Source organism: Mauremys reevesii, linkage group 2 (assembly GCF_016161935.1).
Source record: "Mauremys reevesii isolate NIE-2019 linkage group 2, ASM1616193v1, whole genome shotgun sequence".
Classification (NCBI taxonomy): domain Eukaryota; kingdom Metazoa; phylum Chordata; order Testudines; family Geoemydidae; genus Mauremys; species Mauremys reevesii.
The window spans coordinates 20,265,342-20,291,219 of NC_052624.1; the positions used below are offsets into that span (position 1 = coordinate 20,265,342).

At 38.6% G+C, this 25,878-nt stretch overlaps 1 protein-coding gene across 3 annotated transcripts in view; it reads left to right on the forward strand.

Annotated features, from left to right (window-relative positions):
* UBE3C (ubiquitin protein ligase E3C) overlaps positions 1-25,878 on the forward strand; it is a 179,208-nt gene that overhangs the window by 129,238 nt on the left and 24,092 nt on the right. For 2 of the 3 annotated variants that reach the window (XM_039524161.1, XM_039524159.1), the window contains exon 19: positions 15,377-15,589. In XM_039524161.1, coding sequence (XP_039380095.1) covers positions 15,377-15,589 — 213 coding nt within the window. Of the gene's footprint in view, positions 1-15,376; positions 15,590-17,280; positions 17,901-25,878 lie in introns of those variants that run through there. The other variant, XM_039524160.1, reaches the window with a different exon arrangement.

The window sequence follows — 25,878 nt, forward strand, 5'->3', positions numbered from 1 at the left end:
CCGGGCCACATTCGCTTTGCTTGGTTCCAGGTAGGTTTTTTTTTTTTCAACTCAAAGGTCGCGCGTAGGTATTTTTTTGGCTTGCCTTTTTCCGCTTGCCTTTGGGGGGGTTCCACTGGTGTGCCTGTCTGGTGATGTTTGTTGCTGCTTGCGCGTAGTATGTCCTATCCAGCCCCACCTTATCTCCCTGAGTGGTGTAGTTATGCTGATTTAACGCCTGGTGTAGACATAACTCAGTTGATGGAAGAATGCTTCCATTGACCTAGCTACCATCACTTGGGGAAGTGGAGTTCCTATAGCAATGGAAAAACCCCTTCCTTTGCTGTAGAAAGTGTCTAAGATATGGCGCACTAGCTGTGCCGCTGTAGCACCCATAGTGTTAGACGTTATCGTGGTAGTCTTCTTCTGCCTAGTTTCTCTAACAGTCGAGAATTTTTTCCTAATTTGTAGGCTATACTTTTTTCCCTTTAGTTTTGTCCATTTAGGAAAGATCTATTTTGGTTTGGTTTAAATCAGTCAACTGTATTATTCATTTGTAGTGCAAGCTCCATTGACAAGCATTAATTCCCAAAAAGGTGTGTGTGGAATTAGTATGCTAACAAACAAGAGATTGTTTGTACAAAGTCATTTATATCATTTCAAACAATAAAATGGAATCAAGGAGTCAAATATTGCTTAAACTTACAGTACTTTTGTGTTTGGTCAAAAATGACATGAATCTTCCTTACAATGACTTTAAAAGGAAAAGTAAGCAGTTTAAAAGATTGTTCAAAAAAGAAAAATATATCTTTTTAGCAGATCATTTTTCCCTAAGTTTTCTGATCTGTTTAAAAGGGTCAAAATAGTAAATCCCCAAAATAAGTTTACCATTGAAAGTTGCATGTTCCATTAATTATGACATCATAATATGCAATAATAGGAGATATTTTAAAGGAGTTGCTCAGCCTCTTTATGAATATTTACATACATCAGTATGAATTTATTTTCTAACATGGTTATTCAACCTGACAATTCCTTTGTGTGCTGGTTTACTTAACCAATTATCTTTTGATTACAAAGTACTCAACTTAGTACCAACATTGTAAATATATGTCCAGCACTAAAAGGCTACTAAAATGTGGTATTTTAACACTAAATCTTTAGGAGGGAAAAGAGTATATTGATTGATTGTGATATTTATTAGGTCATAATGTATTTAAATTTTCTTTAATGCTTATGTTAGTGATTGTTTACCGATAAAGTGCACAAAGGTCTCTGCAAGCAGCTCTACATGGAAAGAATTACCTCATGTCAGTGGTCACTTATCAATTAAAAGTTCCATTAGCAGATTATTCTGTTTCTGGTTTGTGTACTGATTGCATTTTATTGCCTCTAAATCAAGCTCCTGGACAAGAAATAAATAAACAGTTAAAGTATGTGGTAATGGCACCCTGATCTTTTTTCACAGTTGGAAACACCTAGGTCCATTTAAGTTAAGTTCAGAATATTTACTGAAATGAATTCTTCATTGTATTTGAATTCTTATTAAAAATGACTGGTTTACTTATATTAATAAATGTTGATTTATCTTGATAAAGTGTGTATAGAGGTTAGAGAAATAATAGACAACTGGACTGTTTTTAAAAGATTGTAATTCAGATGATAAAAGTAAAACTTTGTTTCTAATTTACTTCCGCTATCTCATTTTACTTCCCATCAAATTATGTTTAAACCTGAAGCAAGAAAATTCTGTAAAACAGATCACTGGAATTTCAGTTAGGAACACTCACAGTGTAGTAGTTTAGTAACTACAGTTCATCCAGGGTTTTTTCAAATGTGCAGAATTTGTATGCATAACAAGAAAAGCAAATTATATAGCAGTCTAGGGTACAACATAAATCAAATATTGATCCCAACCCCTAAGCCCCACCCACCTGACAGTGCACTCTGGGATATTACTTCGAGTCGAGATAGACACATGATCAGAAACAAGGATTGTGTGTGATCCCTCTAAGAACTCTTCCCACCACTCTTTACCAATCAGAATCGGTTTCAGCCCCGTAGGATATCCCCAAGAGTGAGTATAACCAATAAGGGCAAGTTCAGGGGCATGGAGACTTGTCCAGAAGAGGGATGTGTGACCCCTCTAAGAACACCTCCCACAGCCCTCTACCAATTGACATGAATGTTTCACCCCCTTAAGTCCTCCTGGAAGGGAAACGTACCAATCAGAAATAGGTATAGTGCGAGAGTCTAGGCCAGAACCCTCAAACTGTGGAGCTCAGCATTTGCCCAGTTGGCAGCACCACCCCCTGAAGCCTGATCACTGTGTGGAAGAAGCCATCAAGAGTGTGTTTTTCAGAAATGGTGGAAACACTGAGGGGAAACATGACCTCCTTCATTACCCCCATGAGAATTATGGAATTCGTTTTAGTTCCAAGGCCGCTCAGTCACCTGCAGAGAAAGCACTAAGTCAGCAACAGTTCTGAGGAGCAGGGAGCTGTCGAGGGGAGCCCTTTAGTCCAGCTGTTGATGGATATGTTGGAACCTGACCCTGAGACCCAAGTGCTCATGAGGCAGACTGACAAGCATGATGGCCACCGAACATTCACCCCCCTGGAGGAAGGCAACCGTGGCTCATCAGAGTCAAACAAGGTGACTGTCGAAGACGTTGCTCAGGTAAATAACTGTAAAAAGGATGGGGTTTAACGAGTAGGAACTGATCTGGGGTTGCATAAATCTAAAAAACAGTGGACTTTCAGCTGTTTTTTCTGAAAATCTCTTGACAGCTCGACAAGGCCTTTGAGAACCCACACATCAGTAGCCCTGTGTGGGTAAATCTGTCATGCATCAGCTGTTTTTGCTCATGCGTGAGACAGATCTCAAGAGCAGACCTTGGATAAGAACAAAACGGAAGAATGAAGCAGCTCAGACCCCATATAGGCCAGGGTCTTAGTGTCCATTTTTCACAGTCTGCTGTAAAATGGTGTGTTAAATCAGCTGATTAATAAAATTTGTTTAAATTTGTCATTGTGACCGTGTCACATTCACACCAGTTTACTACGTTATATTATCAGTTCTGTCAATATCTTTTCCTTCAGTAACTGTCTGACAATGAAGTACTCGCCATAACCTTTGGAATTGTGCGCTGTGAATGAGTAGTCCTGGAGCTTTTCCAAAAAAAGTCTTAAAGGCAAAAAGACACTTGCTGCCCTTAAACTCGCAGGATTTTTCTGGCTTCAGGGACGTAGGAAAAATGTACCTGGACACATGCAACGCTGTCCCTTGCGTGCATTCAAAATTGTAAGAAATTATACTTTTCTGATAATTCAGGCTTTCTAAGTTTATCCATAAAATACAGGTGACTGTTTACATCCCTGGAGGTGATACCTTGTCTCTGCTTACAGCACCTCGCTTTGCATTTGTGCCCCATGTCAACATAAGACTGACCCTTATCACATAAAGTTTTAGACATATGACTTGTTTTTTTCGTGCAGAGTCTGCATCTTTCTGAACGCTCTTTGTACCTGCAATATAGTCTACAGCTAGGGCATCCTACTTGAATGCCCATGCTGTCTGCACACATTGTGCTTAAGCAGAGGCAGCACAGATACCTGCAAATGTTGGTGACTGTACAGCCTGTGGCAGAACTCTCAATAATTTCTCACATCAAACAACTTCTTTACCTCCGGAACTTCATAATAATGCTTATTGTACAGCAGGCTAAAAAAAGTCTCGAGATACACTGTGTCCCACATTTAAAAACAAAACCCCGCCCCCCCATCCTCCACATAAAGCACACCTGTATATTGACTTGTAAATGCTGTTCAAACAGTGCTAGATCGCTGAGCATAATCTTTTGATCTGACCACCCCAGTTTCTCATGGAACTTTCTTGACCCATGTAACAGTTCTGCATCTGTAGGTTTACTGTCGGACATGACAGCCAAGAGACTATGTGCAACAAACAGATTAGTACTGGTGTAAGTCAAGTCAACTAAATACAGTTTCTTTTTATGGATGATTAGATTATTGTGGATAGAATTTAAAACTCTACGGCCACCCCCATCCATGTTTTTTACAATTGTCACAATGATGCATATGGTCCCATCAACAAGTATCACCCTATTTCTCTTTAGCAGTTTAGCAGCCTGGTCATTCCTAGTTCTTCTTACTGAAAACAAAGAATTGTTTAAATTACAGCTGTCTAAACATAATTGAACAAAATCATCTGGGGCTAGCCTACCATTAATGTTTTCAAGAACTAACTGTATTCCCCTGTGTATGGTTTCAATAACCTGCTGGCTTGAATTTTTACATTCAAGATTGACAAAATGAATTCCTCAGAATACATCTCATTCCTAAATCTGTATAATACCCATTGCCAGCTTCTTACTCATTCCATATACACATTTGTTTGGGGATCTGCACCTACATTTTCAGAGTGTTTGGAGGTTTCTCAACAGAACCCTCAGGTGTGTCTTCTACATCAGACACTATGTGAGAGTCAACCTCCAAGTCAGCTTTACAAAATCCATTTCAGGCTGTAAAACAAACACCGACACAAAGGTTTTGGTTTCTTTCTCTCCCTAGTGGTTCTCCAATACATAGACATTTTTAATACAAGCATGTTGTCCCCAGGGACCCAAAAACAAAGTTTGCAACAAAATCCCTTTTTAAAAAACCCACCCCTATCTCCTGCATATGCCCTAAATCACAAATAACAATTTAATCATTAAAACCAAACTTTTAAAAGAACCATTTTAAAAACACATTTAAAAGTCAGTTACAGAAATTTACTTCCCATCACAGGGAAAAGAGATGCTAGCACATGGTTATTTTCCCCTCCAAGTGTATTTGGGCCTGTGGGTTAAAAAACAAGCAAAATTTTAGTAGTATTCCCCAAATGCACCAAACTCATGTACAACCTGTTGAATACCACTTTAAAAAATAAACAAACCAGTATTAAGCACAGCCATAGTTAAAATGGGATTGTACTTTGCTCTGGTGAAATACAGCTTGAAGTTGCTCTTTCCATATTAAACAGATCACACTGCAATAAAGACATGTATCATCATTAGTAAGGACAGCATGTACAAAGAGTAAGATTATATAATATATATTTCCAGAGTTAAAAAAAGCAACGTTTTGCAGTCCATCAGCAGCCATTCTGGTTTCTGTTATAAAAGACAGTCTCCAGAAAAGCTCACGATTTTATATCAACCTCTTTTTTCAAACAAACTTCAGTGTCTGTAGTTAGCAGGTGCTTTGATCACTACAGCTCTTAATAAATAGATACATGAGGAGTTTATGCACCCCTCTCTAAACATTCCCTTTTGTGATCTATGGGTGAAAATGTAAACTCTTATTAAATTCTCTTAATGGTTTTGTCTAATTTTTAGTTACAATATATTTTTCTGTTTCAATCAAAAACAGAGCACTATAGGTATATCTTACAGAATTAAACAGTAGATCACCATACACAACAATCCTCAGTGTTACTGCACCCTCTCCTGACTGGGGGCCTTGTAGATCTCAATGCATGTCTTAATTTTTTTCATTTTAAACACGTTTCTTTTGTGCTTAAAGTTCTGTGTGCTTAAATAAAAATGGATGTAGCACAACCATAGTAAACACCCTACAAATACTCATAACTTTTAAATGTTTGATTGTTCTTACAGTATGTTCTTGTTTTATAAATATAATGGAGGTTTGTGAATCCTTGCAAAATTTCATTTTTTGGGTTAAACCATTGTTTATTTTTGAAAATCTAGTATTTTAAAACTTGAAATGACTTTTGAGTTACTAGAAGGACTGACCCATAGTAATATACAAATTTCTGAGGTTTTATTTAATTTAATATTAACAGAGCTTACCTCCCCCACTTACTCTGAGTAAATACCCCTCAAACCTAATTACTGATAATTTTTCCAACCCCAGCAGGGCCTAATATGCATAATCCTGATGGAACATTAAGGAAACATGGGTTTTGGGGGGAGGGATAGCTCAGTGGTTTGAGCATTGGCCTGCTAAACCCACGGTTGTGAGTTCAGTCCTTGAGGGGGCCACTTAGGGATCTGGGGCAAAATCAGTACTTGGTCTAGTGAAGGCAGGGGGCTGGACTCCATGACCCTTCAGGGTCCCTTCCAGTTCTATGAGATAAGTATATCTCCATATATTATTAAACATGGGTGTGTGATTACACCCGAAGTCAGTAGATCCACACAACCCCATTTTTTCAATAGGTCATAGTTAAACCATTGTAGTTCGATGGTATTGAGTCAACTCAGTTGTACTCAGATATCTGTGTTTTATACAGAATATAGGATATTTTTTGCTTTAAACTTGTTTTTCCTTCCCCCCCCCTCCCTCAGATTCTACTACATGCATTTTAGCTTTTTGCTATAAATAGGTTTCTTCTATTAAAGACGCAATAGCTGAGTTTTCACAAACTATTTATATTTAAAAGACACACAACCCTAGAAAACAAACTGAGATGCCCCATCAAAACTTTCATCTTGTTTAAGGGCCACACAGTCCTTGTAACAGAAACACAGATACTCACAAAGACCTTTTCAATAGATATTTTTATTTACGGATACCAAGTTTTATAATATTTTATATCACATGCTTGTTCCCTTACTATTCTCTAACTTAATCCTTTTAGATTTCTTAGTTAGTCTTTTTCCTAATCAATGTTCTGTAACTTTTTATGTGGCTCACGCAGTCAATATAATGGACTAAGTGGGTATCCTTTGGTTTGTTAATTTTGTTTAAAACACTGTTAGAATCTCAAGCGCTGTGCACAGCATTTACCAAGGTCACCTCTGGTGCTAAATTTTCTTGGGTTAAGCACAGGCATTGCATAACCTATGGCAATAATGGCGTTTAATAAGCTTTACAAACACAGGTCAGCACACAGGGTCTGGAGCATGCTGTTTCTATTCTCTGAAGTCCAATTCATTCAGTTATGATGCCGCTGGTCTGGCACATCTATAACACAGCCCTAACAGTCTTCAAAAAGCTTCTCCCAAAGACAAGATCAAGGACAGCATAAACAGACATGCTTACAGTAGACTGCTTGACTCGTTTACACTCTCAGCATGGCACTGGTTGTTAGTGCTATGGCAAAGACCTTCCTTAAATCCATCCTCCTCCTCACACTTTGTGTCCTCTTCAACAAGTTGGCTTGATCTTCAGCAAAAACAAGTTGGATCTGATTCACCTTTGCTCTCTGATGCAGCGCTGTACAGCATCTCCAGGTATTTTAGAAAGGTTGTCATTGAGCTGTCGAGACTTTCAGAAAAGAAACAGCTGTAAGTCTGCTATTTTTTGTATTTATGCAACCCTAGGTCAGTTCCTACCCCACTACACCCCATCCTTGACTGCTACTTTTTATAGTCTGTTTACTTGAGCAACATATTTGCCGTTCATCTTCTTCAATCAGCCATGGTTGCCTTCTTCCATGGCTCGGTGGCCATCATGCTAGTCAGTCTGCCTCATGAGCGCTTGAGTCTTGGGGTCAGGTTCTGAGGTATCCATCAATGGTTGGGCCAAAGATTCCCCTCAACAGCTCCCTGCTCCTAAAGTAGTGCTTGCTCCACAGACAACTGAGTGCTCTCAGAGCTAAAATGAATTCTGTAATTCTCATGGGGGTAATGAAAGAGGCCATGTTTTCCCCTGAGTGTTTCCACAATGTCTGAGAAATATGCTCTTGAAACAAAATGGCTTAATCCACACAGCGATGGGGCTTCAGGTGTGGTACTGCCAACCAGCCAACTGTTGAGCTCCGGAGATTGAGGATTCTGCCTAGATCCTCGTTCTGTGCCTATTCCAATTTATAAATGTTTCCCTTCCAGGAGGGCATAAAGGAGTGAAACCCGTGCCTACTGGAAGAAGGTGGTTGGAGGCGTTCTTAGAGGCATCACAGGCCCCTCTTTTGAATGGGTCTCCCTGTCCCTGAACTTGCCCTGCTTGGTCAAACCCACTCTCAAGGAGGTCCTACAGAACTGAAATCCACTCCAGTTGGTAGAGGGTGGTAGGAGGAGTTCTTAGAGGGGTCACATAATACCCCTTGTTTTTAGTCATATGTTAATCTCAACCCTGGAAGTAATTACCCAGGGAGAGGGACTTATGGTGACAGGTGGAGGGGGCCTTAGGGGTAAGTGGTGGAGTCAATGTTTGATTGACTTGTACTCCTAGACTACTTTTAGCTATCAATTGTAGTGTAAGTTAGAATGATGTTTGCCTGTCCTCATTATAACACTCCCTGATAGTGAGTAGATGTGAAGTGCTGTATATTGTTTTGGTGATTTAAAAAATGGCTCTCCACTATTCTTGTAATACAAATATTCTTTGGTGTGAATCGTCATTTATGAATCAAAATGACTCAAGATCATTATAGCAGAAATTCTCAAATAGTTTAACTGGAAATGTATTCTATGATATATAATTAAGAACCACATCCCTAGATTTTTAAGATAATATTAGTCACTAGTACATTCTCTGCTTATCACAAACTTCTAATCAATTTCAGATTTTTACATTGACTGCAGCAAATTTGACAAGCAAGCTTTCCACAACCGAAACACTCAGTTACCCAAAATGGCTGGAGCTTTTATGAACTTGTACTTGCTGACCTTCAACATTTCCAGCAGGCAAGAAATCAAAGATAATACCAATTTACAAATGATTTTGCTTTATCTGAAAACTTTACTCCTCTGAAGAGCTGAGGATTTTGGTAGTGCTGTGGTATGTTGTGGTGGTTTCATGATGTTAATAAATAACTAGCAAGAGTTAGTTTGAGACCACCAATCTCATCTTATTTTATATCCTTTGAAAATCATATTTCAACTTACAATTCCAGAAGTAAAATATTAGCATATTGAAGTAAAATGAACCTTTTTCATACTCAGCACTTTTGAAAATTGGGTCACTTGTTTAGGTGCCTAAACATGAATTTAAGACACAACTTTAGGCACCTGTACTATAAAGTCTTAGCCTTATGTTTTATGAAGCAGAAGAGCTATGCAGTAGTGGCCAAAAAAAAGTACAGCAATATTTAAAAGAAAAATATTTTATATAGCAGATTTTCAAATTTTAGAATGACATGAGTGGGTCTTTCTATACTGCAATAATATAATGCATTGCATTCATTGAAATGCAGACTGAAGGGCAATGGGTTACAGCAACCAAATAGTTACACACGGCTGATATTCTTGTTTTATAATTTGTTTTTCCATAATTGTGTTAAAAGCAATATATTAATCTACTTTTTCTCACTTTCAAAAATTTTGTTATGCTCATGTCTATAAAAAATGATTCCATGCTTCAAAATGAGAAAATACTAGTTTTGAAAAAAAAAGGTAAAATGAGTAAGGAGAGGGCAGTGAGTCACGATAAAGAAAAAACACTTCTTGAATTATTTTTTTATGCAGTCAGTCTTCACATTTAACTTTTGTTTAACCAGGCCACAAAGAATTAGGCTATTTTAAAGAGGGATTTGTGAACAGGATGAAATATAAATAATATAAGGTAGGAGAAAGTACTAATGATTCTCTATTTTTCTATCATTTTTATTAGCTTTGAAGATGAATTTCACTATAAAAGTGCTAAGTATTATTTAATAACTGTTTACAAATAACTAAATTAGAGAAGGTTACTCTCTAGATTCCTGGGGTCTTGAAGGCTGATGAAGGAAATAACTTAGTTTTAAAAGACCAGTCTTTTCAAATTCAGTCTTTTCCTTTGTGAGCCTTCTAGACCACACTCACTTTCTAGGTGTTTTTTACTTTATCATTCCAGTGCTTTTTTTAAAAGTGGTGTTGGGTTATAAAGGGTTAATGGAGAGTATATAAAGTAATCGTAAATAATTTTTCCTCATACAGAAGGTATTGGGAATCATAAGTGAGAACTTATTTGGGCCCCGATCCTGCAAAAAAAAAAAAAATCCACTGGAGCAGACCATTTCCTGAAGTCCCATCACACTCAGTGTGGGTGCCTGGGTACATGCATGTATCTGCTTTGCAGGGTTGGATCCTTAATCAGCCTCTCTAACATTCATGTAAGATCTGTTATTCCAAGCTACTAAATTCTTTGTACATTCTGTATTAACTTGTTGCACACTGAAATGACTAGATCAACTCAAAGCGTGGCCAATATTAGAACACAATACAAGAATTTCCCTTTGGAAGAGCTTTTCCATCATATCTGTCTTTCTGCCTCTGACCATAATACGCAGCTCTAATGTGCCTGTGTAGTACGTAAGTAGTAGGATAATGGACAATATACATAGCCTTAGGATCTGTGGAATGTGCTCAGTATTGTGCTGAATATAGAAAAGGTGTAGTCCCTGCCCTGAGGATTGTTTTGATGATACATGATGATAACAGCATTCTCAAAACATGTTAGCTTATCTTCTTCTGCTGTCTCCATGACATTCTGTTATCTCCTGCCCATCCACAAATGTCCCTCAGAATTTCAACTCTCAACTTTTCCACTTTGAGTGTCACTCAGAAAGTAATAAATTCACCATCTGAGTTTCTAAAATGCCCTGAACTGACCACAGCAATGTCTCAGCACATTACAGTAGGAAGTACATCAGGACATTGGGCTACAACTGCCAAGAGACACTGTCAGCTTTGATAATCCTGGAAAAATGTCATTTATTCATTTTAGCCTCTTAAAACTTTTAAAACATCTTACTTTGCCCATTCCTGTCTTCAATATCATAAGCAATAATATGTTTAAAACCTTTTTTTAAAACCTGATTATTATGATATATCATGTGGTTTAGGCAAACACATTTCTACCTATGTTGGTATGCTATAAAAGGTGTAGAAGTCAAACAAATTGTCCCCTTTGCCTATCCCATATTGTAACCAGTTGCACTTCAGTCTGGATATATATTTGTTCTGAATATATTCAGGTAACTTTTTATTTATATTTGTAAATGTAACTATTTAATATTATAAAGGGAGAAAAGATGGTCTTGAGGTTAAGGCCCAGGACTATTTCACTCCACCAAAGACTTTTGTGACTTGTGGCAAGTTGCTTAAATTCTCAGTGCCTCATTTTTCCATTGCTATGGAAAATAGATAACAGAATACCTACCTCAGGTGGGTGTTGAGAGGATAAATTCACTAATATTTGTAAAACTGTAAAATCCTTAGATGAAAAGCATAATAGAAATGTAAATTTTTATTACTACTTTTATGGTATTTCAATAGAAGTGTTACATCCTAAAATGAACATAACTATTTACACAGTTCCTATAAAATTGCTACAGTATGCCTATAGTATAATGCTATGGTATTTGATCTCTGTGATGCAGTGTGGCAACCATTATAACGACCCCAGCAAGACTATCCAAAAATAGAGGTACAGAAGATGAGGAGGGAGAATACTGTATCCATTTAAAGCAGTAGATGAGAGAGAATGTAAGCAACCTAATGAAATTTATCCAAGACACTAGGTACAACAAACAAAAACTTTTCCCTACAACCAGAAATTTCAGAAAAGTCATTAAAATTACAGGACAGGTACAAAATCAGTTCTGGTTTTTCATGAGATGATATTGGTAAACATCTCAGAGCTATTGTTTTTATTGTTTTATATAACATTTGCTTGAATGTATTTGTTACACATTTAAGGTATTTGATACCTTTTGTGTTTGAGAAAAATATCTTATCCTCTTCTCCATTTAAAAAAAACACTTTGTATGTGTATATGTAGAATGACCATTTCTTTCTATGGTGTGTTGATTTTTGACAACCAGGAAAGTGCTGACTTGGGCCTTTATCCTGCAATGTCTCCATGCAGGTGGATTCAGTGGGACTTTGGATGAGTGCAAGGGTCTGCCTGCAGGGATCTGGTTGCAGGATTGAGCACTAGGATTCAAAATTTGAGGAATGATAAATGAGTGGCCTGAGCTGGGTTTTACTGGCAGTCTTCCCAGTCCAAGAAAGGACCCGCTTCCACTTCTGCTCTTTTTAAAATCAGTGGGGGCAAGATTGGACCTGATCCTGGGAGACACTATTTAGCTTTCATTGTCTTTGAAGATGTTAGTCACCTATTAAAACCAGGCCCATAATCTATTCATTCTCAGGTCTTAGGCTAGATTTGCTTCTTTCATGAGTTTCTGTTTGGGTTATTTCCTTTCTGTAATTATGTGCAACTCCTGGGTCTACAAGATAATGACAGATTATCCAATGCAAGGGAGTAAATTAAAGGGCAAATTAACATAGGAAAGTAGGGCACATGATCTCCCAAGCACTAGTGTCATCCTCCAATGGATTCTAAAAGAGCCAACCATTAAGGGCTAAAGGAAGCTTGGCTGAATGAAGGACTAGAGTTCTTGTAATAGTAGCAAGGGAGTGAGTTTGTTTGTTTGTTTGTAATTGGATCAGCCATTATGGTTCCTTGGTCTCATGCACCAGGGTATGAACAGGAGACATCAGAGTTGTGGTCAAAGAGAAGGAGTTAGAACAGATCCCATCTAAAGTGTAAGCTAATTTCTTCCCTCAGGCGTTTGCTGCTCTTAGTCTGTGCTTGAAAGATAAAGGTTCACAATCTAGGCAGATTCCTGCAGAGTAGGGCATATGTCCACTTCAGTGCAATGTTGGCTTTGTTATACTATACTTCACCTCTTTGAAAGGACTGAAACTGATCGTGACTTAAGTTATCAAAGAGAAAACTTTATTAGGACATTCATTCGATACCAAAACTTAGCTTTGACACTAATTAGAATATTAACTGTTTATTTTACCTTGTTAACAAATGAACTTTACTTTTTATATTTAGAATCACTTGGCTAACATAAGCTGCAATTAAAGTTATCACCTACCTGCACAATCAAGGTGGCTTAAAAATGTTTTATATAGTTTTTAGATTGTTATAAATGTTCAGTTTGGAACTACCTGAAGATTGATAGTCATGCATTTGAAAAGCATTATTTTTTTATTGATTCTTAATGTAGTAAATTACTAAAGTTATTTGGCAGCAAACAGAAATGGCCTGTGATGTTGTTCACATTTATTCTCCTGATAGCATCACGATTTGCATTAATTGCATCGCTAGTGCACTCACTTATATTAAAAGGCTTCTACTATAATTAATCCTTTTTATTTCAGATCATTTTGGCACAATTTCTGGCAATAAACACTCATAAAAGACAGACACTTGAAAAATAACATACAAGTTTCTTCAATATACCTATTGCTATTTTTTCTTGACATAGAGTTATTGATAGGCTTCTAGGAGCAAGTGTTGCAAGTGGCCAAGAATTAAGACCAATATGAAAAATGCTAAGTGGATTATTTTGCATAAAAAATAGACAGTTTTTGAATTTGTGTAATTAACCTGTGTTTAGAAAATACCTTGATTTATGCCTACATTTGTATTTCAGTTGCATACATTATGGAAATTTAATTTATAATCCATTTAGCTGATGTGATCATGGTTTTTAGTGCTATCATTTATTAGTCCTTGTATATTAAATGCTTTAAAAGTTTAAACCTGCCTTGTTTAAAAAAAAAATTATACCTCTGCATTTACATTTTATGAGTCATAGATGGGATTCCATTTTAAATTCAGGTAGCTTTGATATATTTAAGGAATTACAATGGTTTTATTGTTACTAATGCAGGAATGGCAAACAGTGACCTTATACATTGCAAATTAATGATTTACACTTTTAGTTTACTTTTAAAGTCAGCTACACAAATGCGGGGTTCAACTTCCACCCCTTGAATAAATCATATAGTTATATGTATAATACATCCTTTGGTTTTGAACTCATTATTCATGCATTCTTAATGGTTAGTCTAACAAGACAACCAAAAAATGTTCCTTCAAAAGTTTAAGCAATTGTGAGTTTTTTCTTTAACACCTTTGTTAGGCTATCACTGGGTGATTAGTGCTCTTCATTGTTTTCCTTGCTTACATATTATTTCCTTTTCTAAATACTACAGCAATCTCAGAGGAATTGAGTAACACATAAATAGCTAAACTTTTAAACAGCATAAAGGGAAACGGTCAGTAATAGCCTCCTGATGCCCTTTTCCCCATTCTCTCTCCATTGGTGTAGTGGGAAATACTGAGGTCATGATTGTTGAACTGTGGTCTAGAGAAAAAATGCTAATATGGCTAATGAACAGTAGGAGAAGGTCTGAATGTAAGATGCACATTTTTAACTACTTTTATGTTAAAAGTGTATAACATCTGGATGCTTTTCCTTCTCTCCACCTCCCCCCACACCTCTACAAAATTTTAATCTACTCTCTCTTCCTCCACACATTTCCCCTTCTCCCTCTTTTTGAGGATGGCTAGCATTGGATATTTTCTCTGACCCACAGGTTGGACTATGCATGGAGTTTACATAGAGTATAATCACATTTCAAAGTTCGACTCAGTAAAAAAATGGATTAGTGGGCTCCTATGTAGCGTCACAATTTCTAGATCAAATACTTTCAGTTTACAGTTTATAAAAATAAAAATCCATCAATGATGATGGGAACTGAAAATCAAGGTGGATTCTTTCATACTCTCATGTCAACAATAATAAATGTTTAGCCAGGCTAACTTATGCCTTTGATTGCCCCTGTGCCCCACCAATGACTTTAGTTTGGTATATTGCACAGGTATAGCTGATAGGCATTGTAATTGGAAATTAGCAAATCATGTTGATGATGCACAATAAGGAATAGAATCCAGCCATTTCTCAGCTGTTTTTTCTTCCAGTTTAACAGGAGCAAAAAGTAGTAATGTTTTTTGTTCACCAAAGTATGCAGCATTGACTCTGAGTACAGAAAGAATGAAGATCTGCTATTTATTAGTAAGAAGAGGCAATTTTTACATAATTATTTTTCAGAGTAGAATCGCACTCACGTTTTACCTTTGAAACAGCTGGCAAATTAGAGGGTAAGAATGGAAACTCTGGAATCTGCTTCACAGTAGCTGTATGGGTTGACTAATGGCATAGAAGAGAGATCTTTCATCTGATATGAAGACATTCTGGAGGAGGTGGTATTGGCAATGATAACCCTTGTTTTTCTTGTAAATGAATGATGGTGTCTAACAGGTTCCCAGCAACTGTTATATTCATAGTGTCGATATATATTAGAATATGAAAATGCCATGGCTTTTGCAATGGGCAGATAACTTATTTGTAAAGTTTTAAAGCATGATATTTCAAAAGCAGGATTGTTAAAATTTCAGACTACAGTTATATATGTAAATAGATACAGTACATGGATATTTTTACACCAAGAGGTTCTATTCAGACATTAAACTAAGGGAAAGTTACAGAAATGTAAGAAACAGATGATAGATATTAAAAATGTCTTTGTAGTACCCATAATGAAAGCTAATGTAGTTTTCTTAATTGTTTTTATTCTTAGGCACTGTATGAAAATATGCTGGTAGAGCTGCCATTTGCTAGTTTTTTCCTCTCAAAGTTGCTGGGGACAAGTGCTGATGTGGACATTCATCATCTTGCTTCATTAGATCCAGAAATGTACAAAAATTTGCTTTTTCTCAAGAGCTACGAAGGGGATGTAGAGGAACTTGGGCTAAACTTTACTGTGGTGAATAATGACCTTGGGGAGGCACAGGTAAGTGTGGCATTTTTTTCCCTTCCCAGCTTGACAAGTTAATCATTAATTTCCCTACTACATTCATATTTGGATGTAAAAGTGATAAGGCACATGTGTAACAAGTGCTGTTTGTGCAACTTTAAGTAAAGAGGCACAGTGATTCTGACTATTTCAATATTTGGAGTGAATAATAACTGATCCTGTACTTATACAAAGCACAAAAAAGACTCTCATTTGTGTCAGCATTGCTTATTTGTTGATAAAAAGTCTGATAGTTCTAGTAGTAAATTGCCCCAAATATCCTAGTCAATTTCTTGAACAAAGTATTTTATAATAGTAGGAATACTTCCTAATATGTTGTGTATATGTTTTCCTCACTGAGTATCTCCAATGCTGCATCTTCTGCTGTTCTGATCTTCCCCAAGTAGTAAGTGTTGGAAACTGACCTGATTTTTGTCAATTTCACTGCTGCCCACAAGGTTCTGACCAGCAAAGCTATGAACAGCAGCAGAATCAGAAGAGCAGTCTGTCTGCAGACTTCTCATGCAGATTTTTCAATTAACACTCCAATATCAGGATATCCTATAGTTCTCCTGCTCTCAGGGTCTCAAGCTTAAGCAAAGGAGTGATTGCTCTCCTTTGTAAAGTGCTTTGAGATCTACCCAAGTGCCATATAAGATAGATGGTATTTCTACATCTCCTGCATTACTTATAATCGGTCCAAAATAGCAGTCTTCACTGTCTTGTAATCTATAGCAGCATCCTCTTTCAGGGCCTGATGTTAGCGTGTACCTCTTCTATAAGAAAGGAGGCCAAACAGATAACTTGGGACTCTGTCACACTTAGATGTAGTAAGCCTCATAGTTTTTCACTAAATAGTGACCGGGTAGACCCTCTGGGTCCTCTTCATTTCTCAACTCAGACAGGGAAAGCCTGAGTTTAGTGGCAGCCTGGCTAATGAAACAGTTAATGAGCCTCTGCAGCAGCCACTCCTGGAATTTGTAACTCCTGGTTCCAATGCTCTTGCAGCAAGTCTGGGTTCTGGTACTTTTGGCGTACGGCTTCATCTTGCTGCTCTTGTTTCTACTGTTCCAGCATCCATTTCTCTTCATTTTGCAAGATCTTAGAACCTGACACCCTGTTACATTTTTAAAGTAATATCTTCAAATTTGGGGATTATAAATCACATTGAAAGGTGGCTAATTGTGTAACATGAATAATAGTTTGTGTAAAATGTAACCTATTTATTTCTGGATTACACATCAATATGTTGAGATTTGTGAGTTATGCGTGTCTGTATAACAACATCCAAAATTGAAAGCAGTGATCTAATGTACTGTTGTATGGGAAATCATTTTCTCAATTTTATCCATCTACAAATGTTCTTGTCAAGTGTTTTGCAGTTGCCTTAGAATTGTCCAGTCAGTGGACTCAGTTTTATCACTTATTGATATTTGGTTGCTAAGGTCACCAGATATACAAAGTGGTTGCCTCAACTTATAAACATGAGTGTTTGTAATAATAAGCTGCTATTTGTTTTGTTTTAAGTATTAGTCCAATAGCATGAATTACTCCTTTCAGAGCATTTAAACTGAGGGTTTAATAATACAAACAAAAAACAGTTCAACCCCCAATTCAGAAAGTTGTTATTTCATGGAAGGATTCCAGTCTCTGATCTGTTACAACATATCTGGTCCATCTGTGCTCAGAAAGTCAGCCAAACATCCAGTGGAGAACGTAGAGCAACAAGCAGCTGGAGAGATTAAAAACAAAAAGCTGCCAGAAAGAGCATTGAGGAAGATTCTTCTTGATGGAGATGCTGCCAGCTCTAACTATTAATACAGATAAATTGTACCAAGTGCATTCTTGTCAAGCAGTTTGAATTTAATTTCTTTGTTCAAATTCTCTACCAAAGGGGTGCGGTTAATAGTAACAAGGGTTTTGATTGTTAATTGTAGGCATATCTTTAAAAGAAAGGTTGAACATAAAATGCACTTCTGATTAACTAACTGAAATCCTGTCAGGTTGTTTAAAATTGAGTGTTCTTGTTTATACTTGGATAAAGAACATTTTAGCCTTGAAGAATGAGACCCTCTGGATTTTAGTGTAATTGCTGCAGGACTAATTGATTTTTTTAATTATCTTCTGCATTTGAGTATTGAGGGGTTTTTTCTAGTTTTACTTTAGTATGTTAATAAACCTCATATAGACAAATATATTCTGTCCTGTGTTTGATCACCAGAGCTTGTTAAGCATTGAGTACTAATTAACTGTATTAAGGTAAGGCTAATTCACTTTGTCTGGAAAAGGCTGAGTATTTAATTTATACTATATGTCGAGTGTACATTATCTCTAGTTTTCAGCTAAACAACCACTTTAGTTCCTAATGAATTAGTGCCTAATAAATGAACCATAAATCTACCATTGTAAATAGCTGTCTTCATAATAGTGCCCACCCAGCAGCTGTGGCACAGACATTATCTACAGTGAAAGTCACTTTCAGTAAGGATTCTATCAGCAAGAGTGGTTGGAATTCTGTTACCAACACATTAGGTCCAGTCCAACAAGGTGCTAAATGCTCTGTTATCGTGGACTTTCAGTCAACTTGAAGTTGCTCTTATTAGGATTCCTAGTTAGGGGAAGGAACACTGTACCAGGCCATTTGAAATAGCAGTAGCTCCTGATAAAAAGAGCTAGCTCCTGCAGTGACACTGGCCTGGTTTTTCACTGGGGGCTCAAGTGCACAAAATGGCAGCCAGTAAAAAAAAGTCTCACGGAAAAAGGCTCTTCCCAAATGACTCTAATTCTTTCTGTACTTTAACTCCTGGTTTGGCAGGTAAGAAACTAAAAACTCTTGTAAAATGCTCAGAACGCAAGGATGAGACTAAGTTCAAACAGTCTTTAAAAAAAAATTAAAAAATAGGAAAATGCTTTCCTCTTCCTCAGAGTCCTCTTTGTCCAATGAGGAAAGTGAACTCTGTCATTTGTTTTGCTAAGAGTTTTGTCTTCCAGCTAAAGGAGATTTTCCCCCCTTTTAGACCACACACAGTGTAGAAGGTGTGATAGATATGACAATACCTTGGAGAAGCCTTATTGAATTAAGTTTTGTAGGTGTTCATTGTATTAGAAATGCAAATATTTATGTACTGTGGATGGAGTGTATGTATTTCCACAGGAGGGGAGACCACAGCCTTCCAGGAACTAAGCCCAGTGTGGGGAGGGATAGCTCAGTGGTTTGAGCATTGGCCTGCTAAACCCAGGGTTGAGAGTTCAATCCTTGAGGGGTCCATTTAGGGAACTGGGGTAAAAATCTGTCTGGGGATTGGTCCTGCTTTGAGCAGGGGGTTGGACTAGATGACCTCCTGAGGTCCCTTCCAACCTTGATATTCTATGATTCTTAGGGAAGAGTTGGAGGGTCCTTGGCCCACTGAGACCCTACAAGATTTGGTTGCTAGTTTTGAGCAAAAACGGTTATGAACTGGTGATCACAGGAATAACCGTATGTGGGGTTTGAAGGACTAATCACCAACCAGAGCCCTTGTTGGAGGTGATCTCCGGAAGCTTTGTTAACGTGTGTAGGTTCTTTTGTTGTTCGAATGTTTTCTTTGTAATGCTTTTACCTTAAGAACAAAAGTGCTCGGTTAGAAAGAACTGTGTGGTAACTTGTATGTGTTGGGAATTACACTGTCTACTGTCACTGAGGAGAGAAGCGAAGCAAGCCTGCTTAGGCATTCAACTTTTGGGGAATAATACGGTGTAGGAATGGAACTCTTCAACCTGGAAATATCCCAGTCCCAAGGGAGAGAGAGAGACAGGTATTTACCCAAGAGAGGTGATAGCTGAGGAGCCTGCTGGACCATCAAGGGGAAATCAGGTGCTCTGAGCTGTGACAGAAGAATCTCTGAGGAAGAATTTTGAGGTCTCAGAAGTTGCTATGAAAGCTTCTGTCTCCGCAGAAAAGGCACAAATTAGTGTATCGGCATCACTTCTTCTTATCGATGGTCAGCTGCCTCTGGGTTCACCTGCATAGGTTCAGGAGTCTGGTTTTGGGCTGGCAGTGTGGGGCAGTGCAGCCCCTCCTTTCTCCTTCGACACTCATGCAGCTGGTTATCAATCCAGATACATATGGCAGTACAGTTCCCAGCCCATGGGTGGCTCCATGCGGGCTATTTGTCCTTGGCTTCCTCACTCAGCTCAATTCAGAACTGATATAGTATGACTGCCTCACTCGATTCCATGTCTGCCACGAGCCAATGGAAATGCGCTACACGGGATCACAGTCAACCCCTGACCCTGTCAGTTTCCACGGATGGCTTTGTCCATGTGCGTAGGATGGAGATCTCTGAAGATGGTGGAAGGAAGGATCCCCAACACTGTCAACATCACATCATCTGGCTCCAGCAGGGGAGAGAACCAGTCCAAGACTTCTCCTGTCAGCAGGCTGATTACCTTCTTAGCCCAGTACGGGGGTTAGGTCCAGGGACGGAGCATGAAGAGCAGGTGACTCTGCCAGCATTCCATTTTTGCCAACTAGAAGTTTCATACCTGGTTCCACCCTGCACTGCTGACAGCCTCCCAAAACCCTGCAGTTACTGATATGGTACAGTGACTTCACCACATTCAGAAGCAGCTGAAGGGTCATCTTAACAACACCAATGAAGTCTATATGCAGGATGTGTCAGAAATAGAAAAGCCCAGCCTTCACAACTGGACAAAAGGTGTTCTATCCTCTAACCACCTCCATATGGACAGGCTGTCTCACAAGGTGGATCACCAATATCATGGACCACATCAGATCTGCCAGTGGATTAACCATGTAACCTTTAAACTTCAGCTGCCTACGTCCCTTAAAATACACCCTGTTTTTCACATCTCGCTCCTGAAACTGCATACAGAGAATCTCTTATCTGGTCATATATAGCCACCACTTCTGCTTCTTAAGGTCCTGGGTCATGAGAAGTATGTTGTCAATGCCATTCTGAGCTCCAAACTCAGACAAGGCAAGTTGTGGTACTTGGTGGGCTGGGAGGAATACAGCCCTGAAGAGTGTTTGCCAGTCATATACATGCCCTGTAACTGGTGGAGGCCTTTCACAGGACCCACCGTGATAAGCCTGATCAGGCAACATTTGAGGGCGGGCTGGGGTGTGAGGCTCCGTGGGGCTAGAACCTGGATTTGCTGGTCACTGAGTGCTGCATCCACACCACAGCAATGGCTGTGACAGAGCACTGTTTGTGTAAGTCTGTGAGCCTTATGGGATCAAGCGCCACTGGATGTCCTGTCCATGGAGGTCCTGACTGGCAGAGCCTACTCTGTTCCTTGATTGGCCCAGGCACACTGTTCAAGGCCTAGGGGAAACACCTTTAGTCTGTCTGTCTGCAACTAGGTGGATCCCTGGCTTGCTGCTGCACACAGACCTTGCTGCGCACTCCTGATACCTACCTTGCCTTGCTCCTGATTTCTGGCCCCAGCCCTGCTCCTGATACATAGCCTCACTTCTGTTTCATGGTTCCCTGCTCCAGTCCTGACACCTCTCCCTGACTCTGGTTGACTCACTTGACAATGAACTGATGCAGCTCATCAACTTTGACTTCAGCCTGACTCTATAGCGTCACACTAGTACGGACTGGTATGTCTGGCTGTGACCCTCTAGACTGAACTCAGACCATGTTCCCTTCAGCCCAGGTATTTTAGCATGCTAGCTTGACCAGAGCTACCCACCACTGAGAAGCACGCTCCCAGCTGCAGGATAGACATACCCTAAGAGAGTGCTCTTTCACAGCTCTCTGGTAAGATTGGAACTGAGGTAGAAGGGGAACCGAAAGATCCACCCCCGGTTATCTGACCCCCTGCAAATCCAACAATGCTAACTTAAGATGACCACTTCCTCCCCTCACAATAACAATGTGTAGAGGGAACATTATCTTTTCTTAAAATATGTATATCCCCTCTCTGCCCCCAGAATGCCCCAAAACACCCTTTCTTCCACCTTCTCTGGTGGAGGGGCCAGATTTACACCAGCAGAAAGTTCCTCTATGCAGGGGGACTACTTCACCAGCTGCCTCCAGTTGCTTTAAGGCCTTGTTTCACCACAAATTGTCCTCAGCGAACTCGGAGAGTCTTGCTCTTGGATTTATGCACCAGAAGTCAGCGAGCTTTTTTTCCTTTCTGACACTTGGAAGAAAGACTTGCTAACTTATAGTACCCAGGCCAATATGAAATACAGGATCTCAGAAAGAAACCTATCAAACAAGGAACAAAGTCTCGTCCAAATAAATAAAATTCATTGTTTGACCTATGGCCTCCCAGCAGGTAAGTGTTCAGAAGCTTCTCTACTTATGTGAAAAGCACATAAAAAGCCAGACATTGTCATTTGAGCCCTTTAAGAAACACGGAGGGAAGGGGTTGATTCAGGCAGGATGGTATCTCACTTTTAATTGAAAATGTAGTTGACATCCCAAAGGCCTGATCTAGGATATAGAACAACATGAAGAAACTTCAGTTTAATAACCATAGCATCCTGTTTTTAGTCCTGCCGTTGGACTATTTTTATGATTTTCTCTGAGCCTTCATAATTATATTTTAAAGTAAAATCTCTCAATTATTTCAGTGCCATTCCTTAACATGTCTGGAAATCTCTTTGCAGTAGGCATACTATATTGTTATTGAACTGAATTATGCTCACCTGAGCAATTCTATTGCCAGCTCCAGACATGAGGAAATAATTCAGAGATCTACACCGATGGACTTAAAATCATTTGTGGGGGCAAACCTAAAATAATTATTCACACCTTTAAAGCGTCTAGCTTCATAAAACAAGTGAAAGTTTTGAATTTTGTTTTTGCTTTACTTATAGGAATATTAATGTGAATTAAGCAAGCTGTTTTTTCCCCCTGAATATGTTTTCTCCCTAAAAGAACACATTACATAGGGGGTATCGAACTTTTATCGAGATAAATGTCTGAGATCAATTATCAGTTGATAGTTTTAAACTGATGGGTTTGGTTTTTTTATTCCACCTGAATTTTTTTGTCATTGTTTTTTAAAGAAACACACAGTTTCAATACATGAAATAGAATTCTTTTAACCTACTGAACCCACATTGTATGTTATGCCTATTGTCCACAGAGTAATGATTTTCTTCAGACCAATTTCTTTTGAAGTTTAAATGTATTGTTTTGGTAAAGAACCTCTTCACGTACTTAGGAAGATTTTTGGAAGTTTTTTAACTTTGACATATTCAAAATGAAAATTAAAGCTGTTTCTATAAGTGTGCCCTTTTTGAGATGCTTTCCACTGAGACTTCGTACATAAGTACCCATACTGTTATCTTGCACCATCTAGTGGCAAAAGTTGAACAGACAGAAAAGGCAACAACATAGCCTGTCTTAAAGATCTATCAGCCTGTTATGTCATTGCTAATGGAGGGTGTCTGATATGCAGCCAGGCGAGTAGTGCGTCTTTCAGAGTTGAGTGGCAGGTCTACAGGAGTCCATTTGAAGTTCTAACTAAATAAAGGCTGGGTTCAAACTAAACTGCACCTAGGTCCACACAAACTCTTTTGTCAGCCCAAACTTTGCCCCTTGTGCAAAATGTCTTTGGGTCTTCCTGGCATCGTGTGCCTTGTATGTATGTCAAATCCGTCCTACTACTCACAGAGTAAGACCCCACTGTTTGAGTACAGATGATAGAACTGATCCCATGTTGGTTGGAACACTAGGAACATGTAGTTAGCAAAATCTCCAAGGATCTTCTTTTCAAGCAAATCTCTTTACTTTTGTCTTTGGTATCACAGTTGTTTGCCATGGAAATGTTACTGTGTCAGAAGCAAGATTATTTATTGCAGTGAAAGAAGAAATAGGAAACAAGAAACTTCCTAGGAAACCAGGATTCTGGTTTTTTATATTTATTTATTCAGATTTTTAAAATACATCTATAAGTGCCCATCCAGCATGCTCGGCACCTAGGTCATAGACTGAAAATTACGGTGTAATTCTAGACAAAGGGCTGTCCAAAAATATATCCACTTCAAACTACACTGCCCTGAACAGAGAAGGGGAAAAAGATGGGCTTTTCAGCATGCTGGGATAGTTAACAAATCCAGGCTCTGGTGGATCAAGTGCAGGAGTGAGTTCCGAATTTGAGGAACCCTCACAGATGATGCCCTGCCAATTGCTATTGAGGGAGCTCTAGCACAAGTGTTTTGATTGATCTCAACTATCTTGTAGTAAAGATTAGGAAAGAGAGCTAATAGAAAATGTGATACCCAAATGGAATAGTAGCTAAAGATTTGTGTGCGTACAGAATTTGAAAAAGTCGTAAGACACCTATTGGTCTTTATTAAAACAAATAAAGCACCTTTGTAAGATGGCTGCAAGCAAACTCACATTTAATAAGGCCAAATGCAATTTAAACTATACTTTCAAGATTAGGAATTGTATTCTGTAAAGCAGTGACTCTGAGAAGGACTCTGGAACCTAGCGAGGGGAGTGGGTCTCAGAGCTCAGGCCCCAGCCCAAGCAGGAATGGTTACACTGCTATTTTTAGTTGTGTAGCATGAGCCTGAGTCAGTTGATTCAGGCTCTGAGACTCTCTGCTGCGAGTTGTTTTCTTGCAGGGTAGATATACCCTAAAAGAGCTCAATCTACTTAGTTTATCAGACAGAAGGTTGAGATGTGACTTGATAACAGTCTGTAGGTTCCCACATAGAGAGACCAAATCTAACGAGGGCCCTCTTTAGATTAGCAGATGAAGATATAATCAAATGGCTTGTAGCTGAATTCAGCAAAATTAAAATTGGAAATAAGACACCCATTTTTAACAGTGAGGGTAATTAACATTGGCACAGATTACCAAAGTATGTGGTAAATATTTCATCAAGATGTGAAGTCTTTAAATCAAGATTGGCTCTTTCTAAAAACTATGTTCTAATTCAACTACAAGTGTATTGGGCTAGATGCTGGAATAGCTGGATTGAATTCTGTGGCATATGTTGTTCGGGAGGTCAGACTATTAGACCATAATGATCCCTTCTGGCCTTAAAAATCTATGAATCAATAAAAATAATGCTAAAATTATACAGATTATCATATTAGCACTCTTCATTGTGTGTGGTATATAATATAATAATAGGAGATATACCAATCTCCTAGAACTGGAAGGGACCTTGAAAGGTCATTGAGTCCAGCCCCCTGCCTTCACTAGCAGGACCATTTTTTGCCCTAGATTCCTAAGTGGCCCCCTCAGGGATTGAACTCACAACCCTGGGTTTAGCAGGCCAATGCTCAAACTACTGAGCTATCCCTCCCCCCGGTACTAGAACATACTAGAACATCTTATAGTCTGAGATAGTATATTACATAAAGAAGCCATTTTTATTAACTCTTTTTGGACCTGTGTGTCCAAAGCTGTGACCACTAGCACCAGTTCAAAATGCAGTGGAGGGTAGTGTCTGGAAAAACTGTGTACCAGAAGGGAATTTACCTATCAAATCAAACACTTTTAAAAGGGTTAGGGAATGTTTACACTGCAAGTGAAGGTTTAGTTATATCACAGGTAGGCATACTTACATTAGCGTTAATCTAGCTAGCACAGGTAACAATAATACTGTACATGGGGTGGTACGGGCTAGCAACCATGGTACAAGTCCAGTGTGGGGACACTGGATATGTACTCTTGTTGCTAGCCTGTGCTAAACCCATGCCCCACTACGCCTTCACTATTGTTACCTGTGTTAACTAAATTAAAGTGTAGGTGTGTCTGCTGCTGCTTCAATCACACCTTTACTTGCAGCAGTGTAGATGGCGTGGGGGTGGGGAATCCAGATCTAGCCCAGGTTAAGAGAGCCTGATTTTAGAGATTGAGTACCATCTACAACTTTGAGTGACATTAATATGAACATAGGGTACTCAGCACCTCTTTAAATCAGAACCTAGGTGTCCCAAATGCAGTACCCAAAAACAATCAACCTTCCAATAAGATTAGATTAAGTTAGATAGCTTAGTTTTTACCCTTGTTTATTAACAATCTGTTACTTACTTAGGTTGCTGACCCCTGAACTAGATTTAACTTTCAGAAGTGGTGTGCCGAATCTTCATTTATTCAGTCTAATTTAAGGTTTCGCGTGCTAGTAATACATTTTAACATTTTTAGAAGATCTTTTTTAATAAGTCTATAATATATAACTAAACTATTGTTGTATATAAAGTAAATTAGGTTTTTAAAATGTTTAAGAAGCTTCATTTAAAACTAAACTAAAATGCAGAGCCCCCCTGACCAGTGGCCAGGACCCGGGCAGTGAGAGTGCC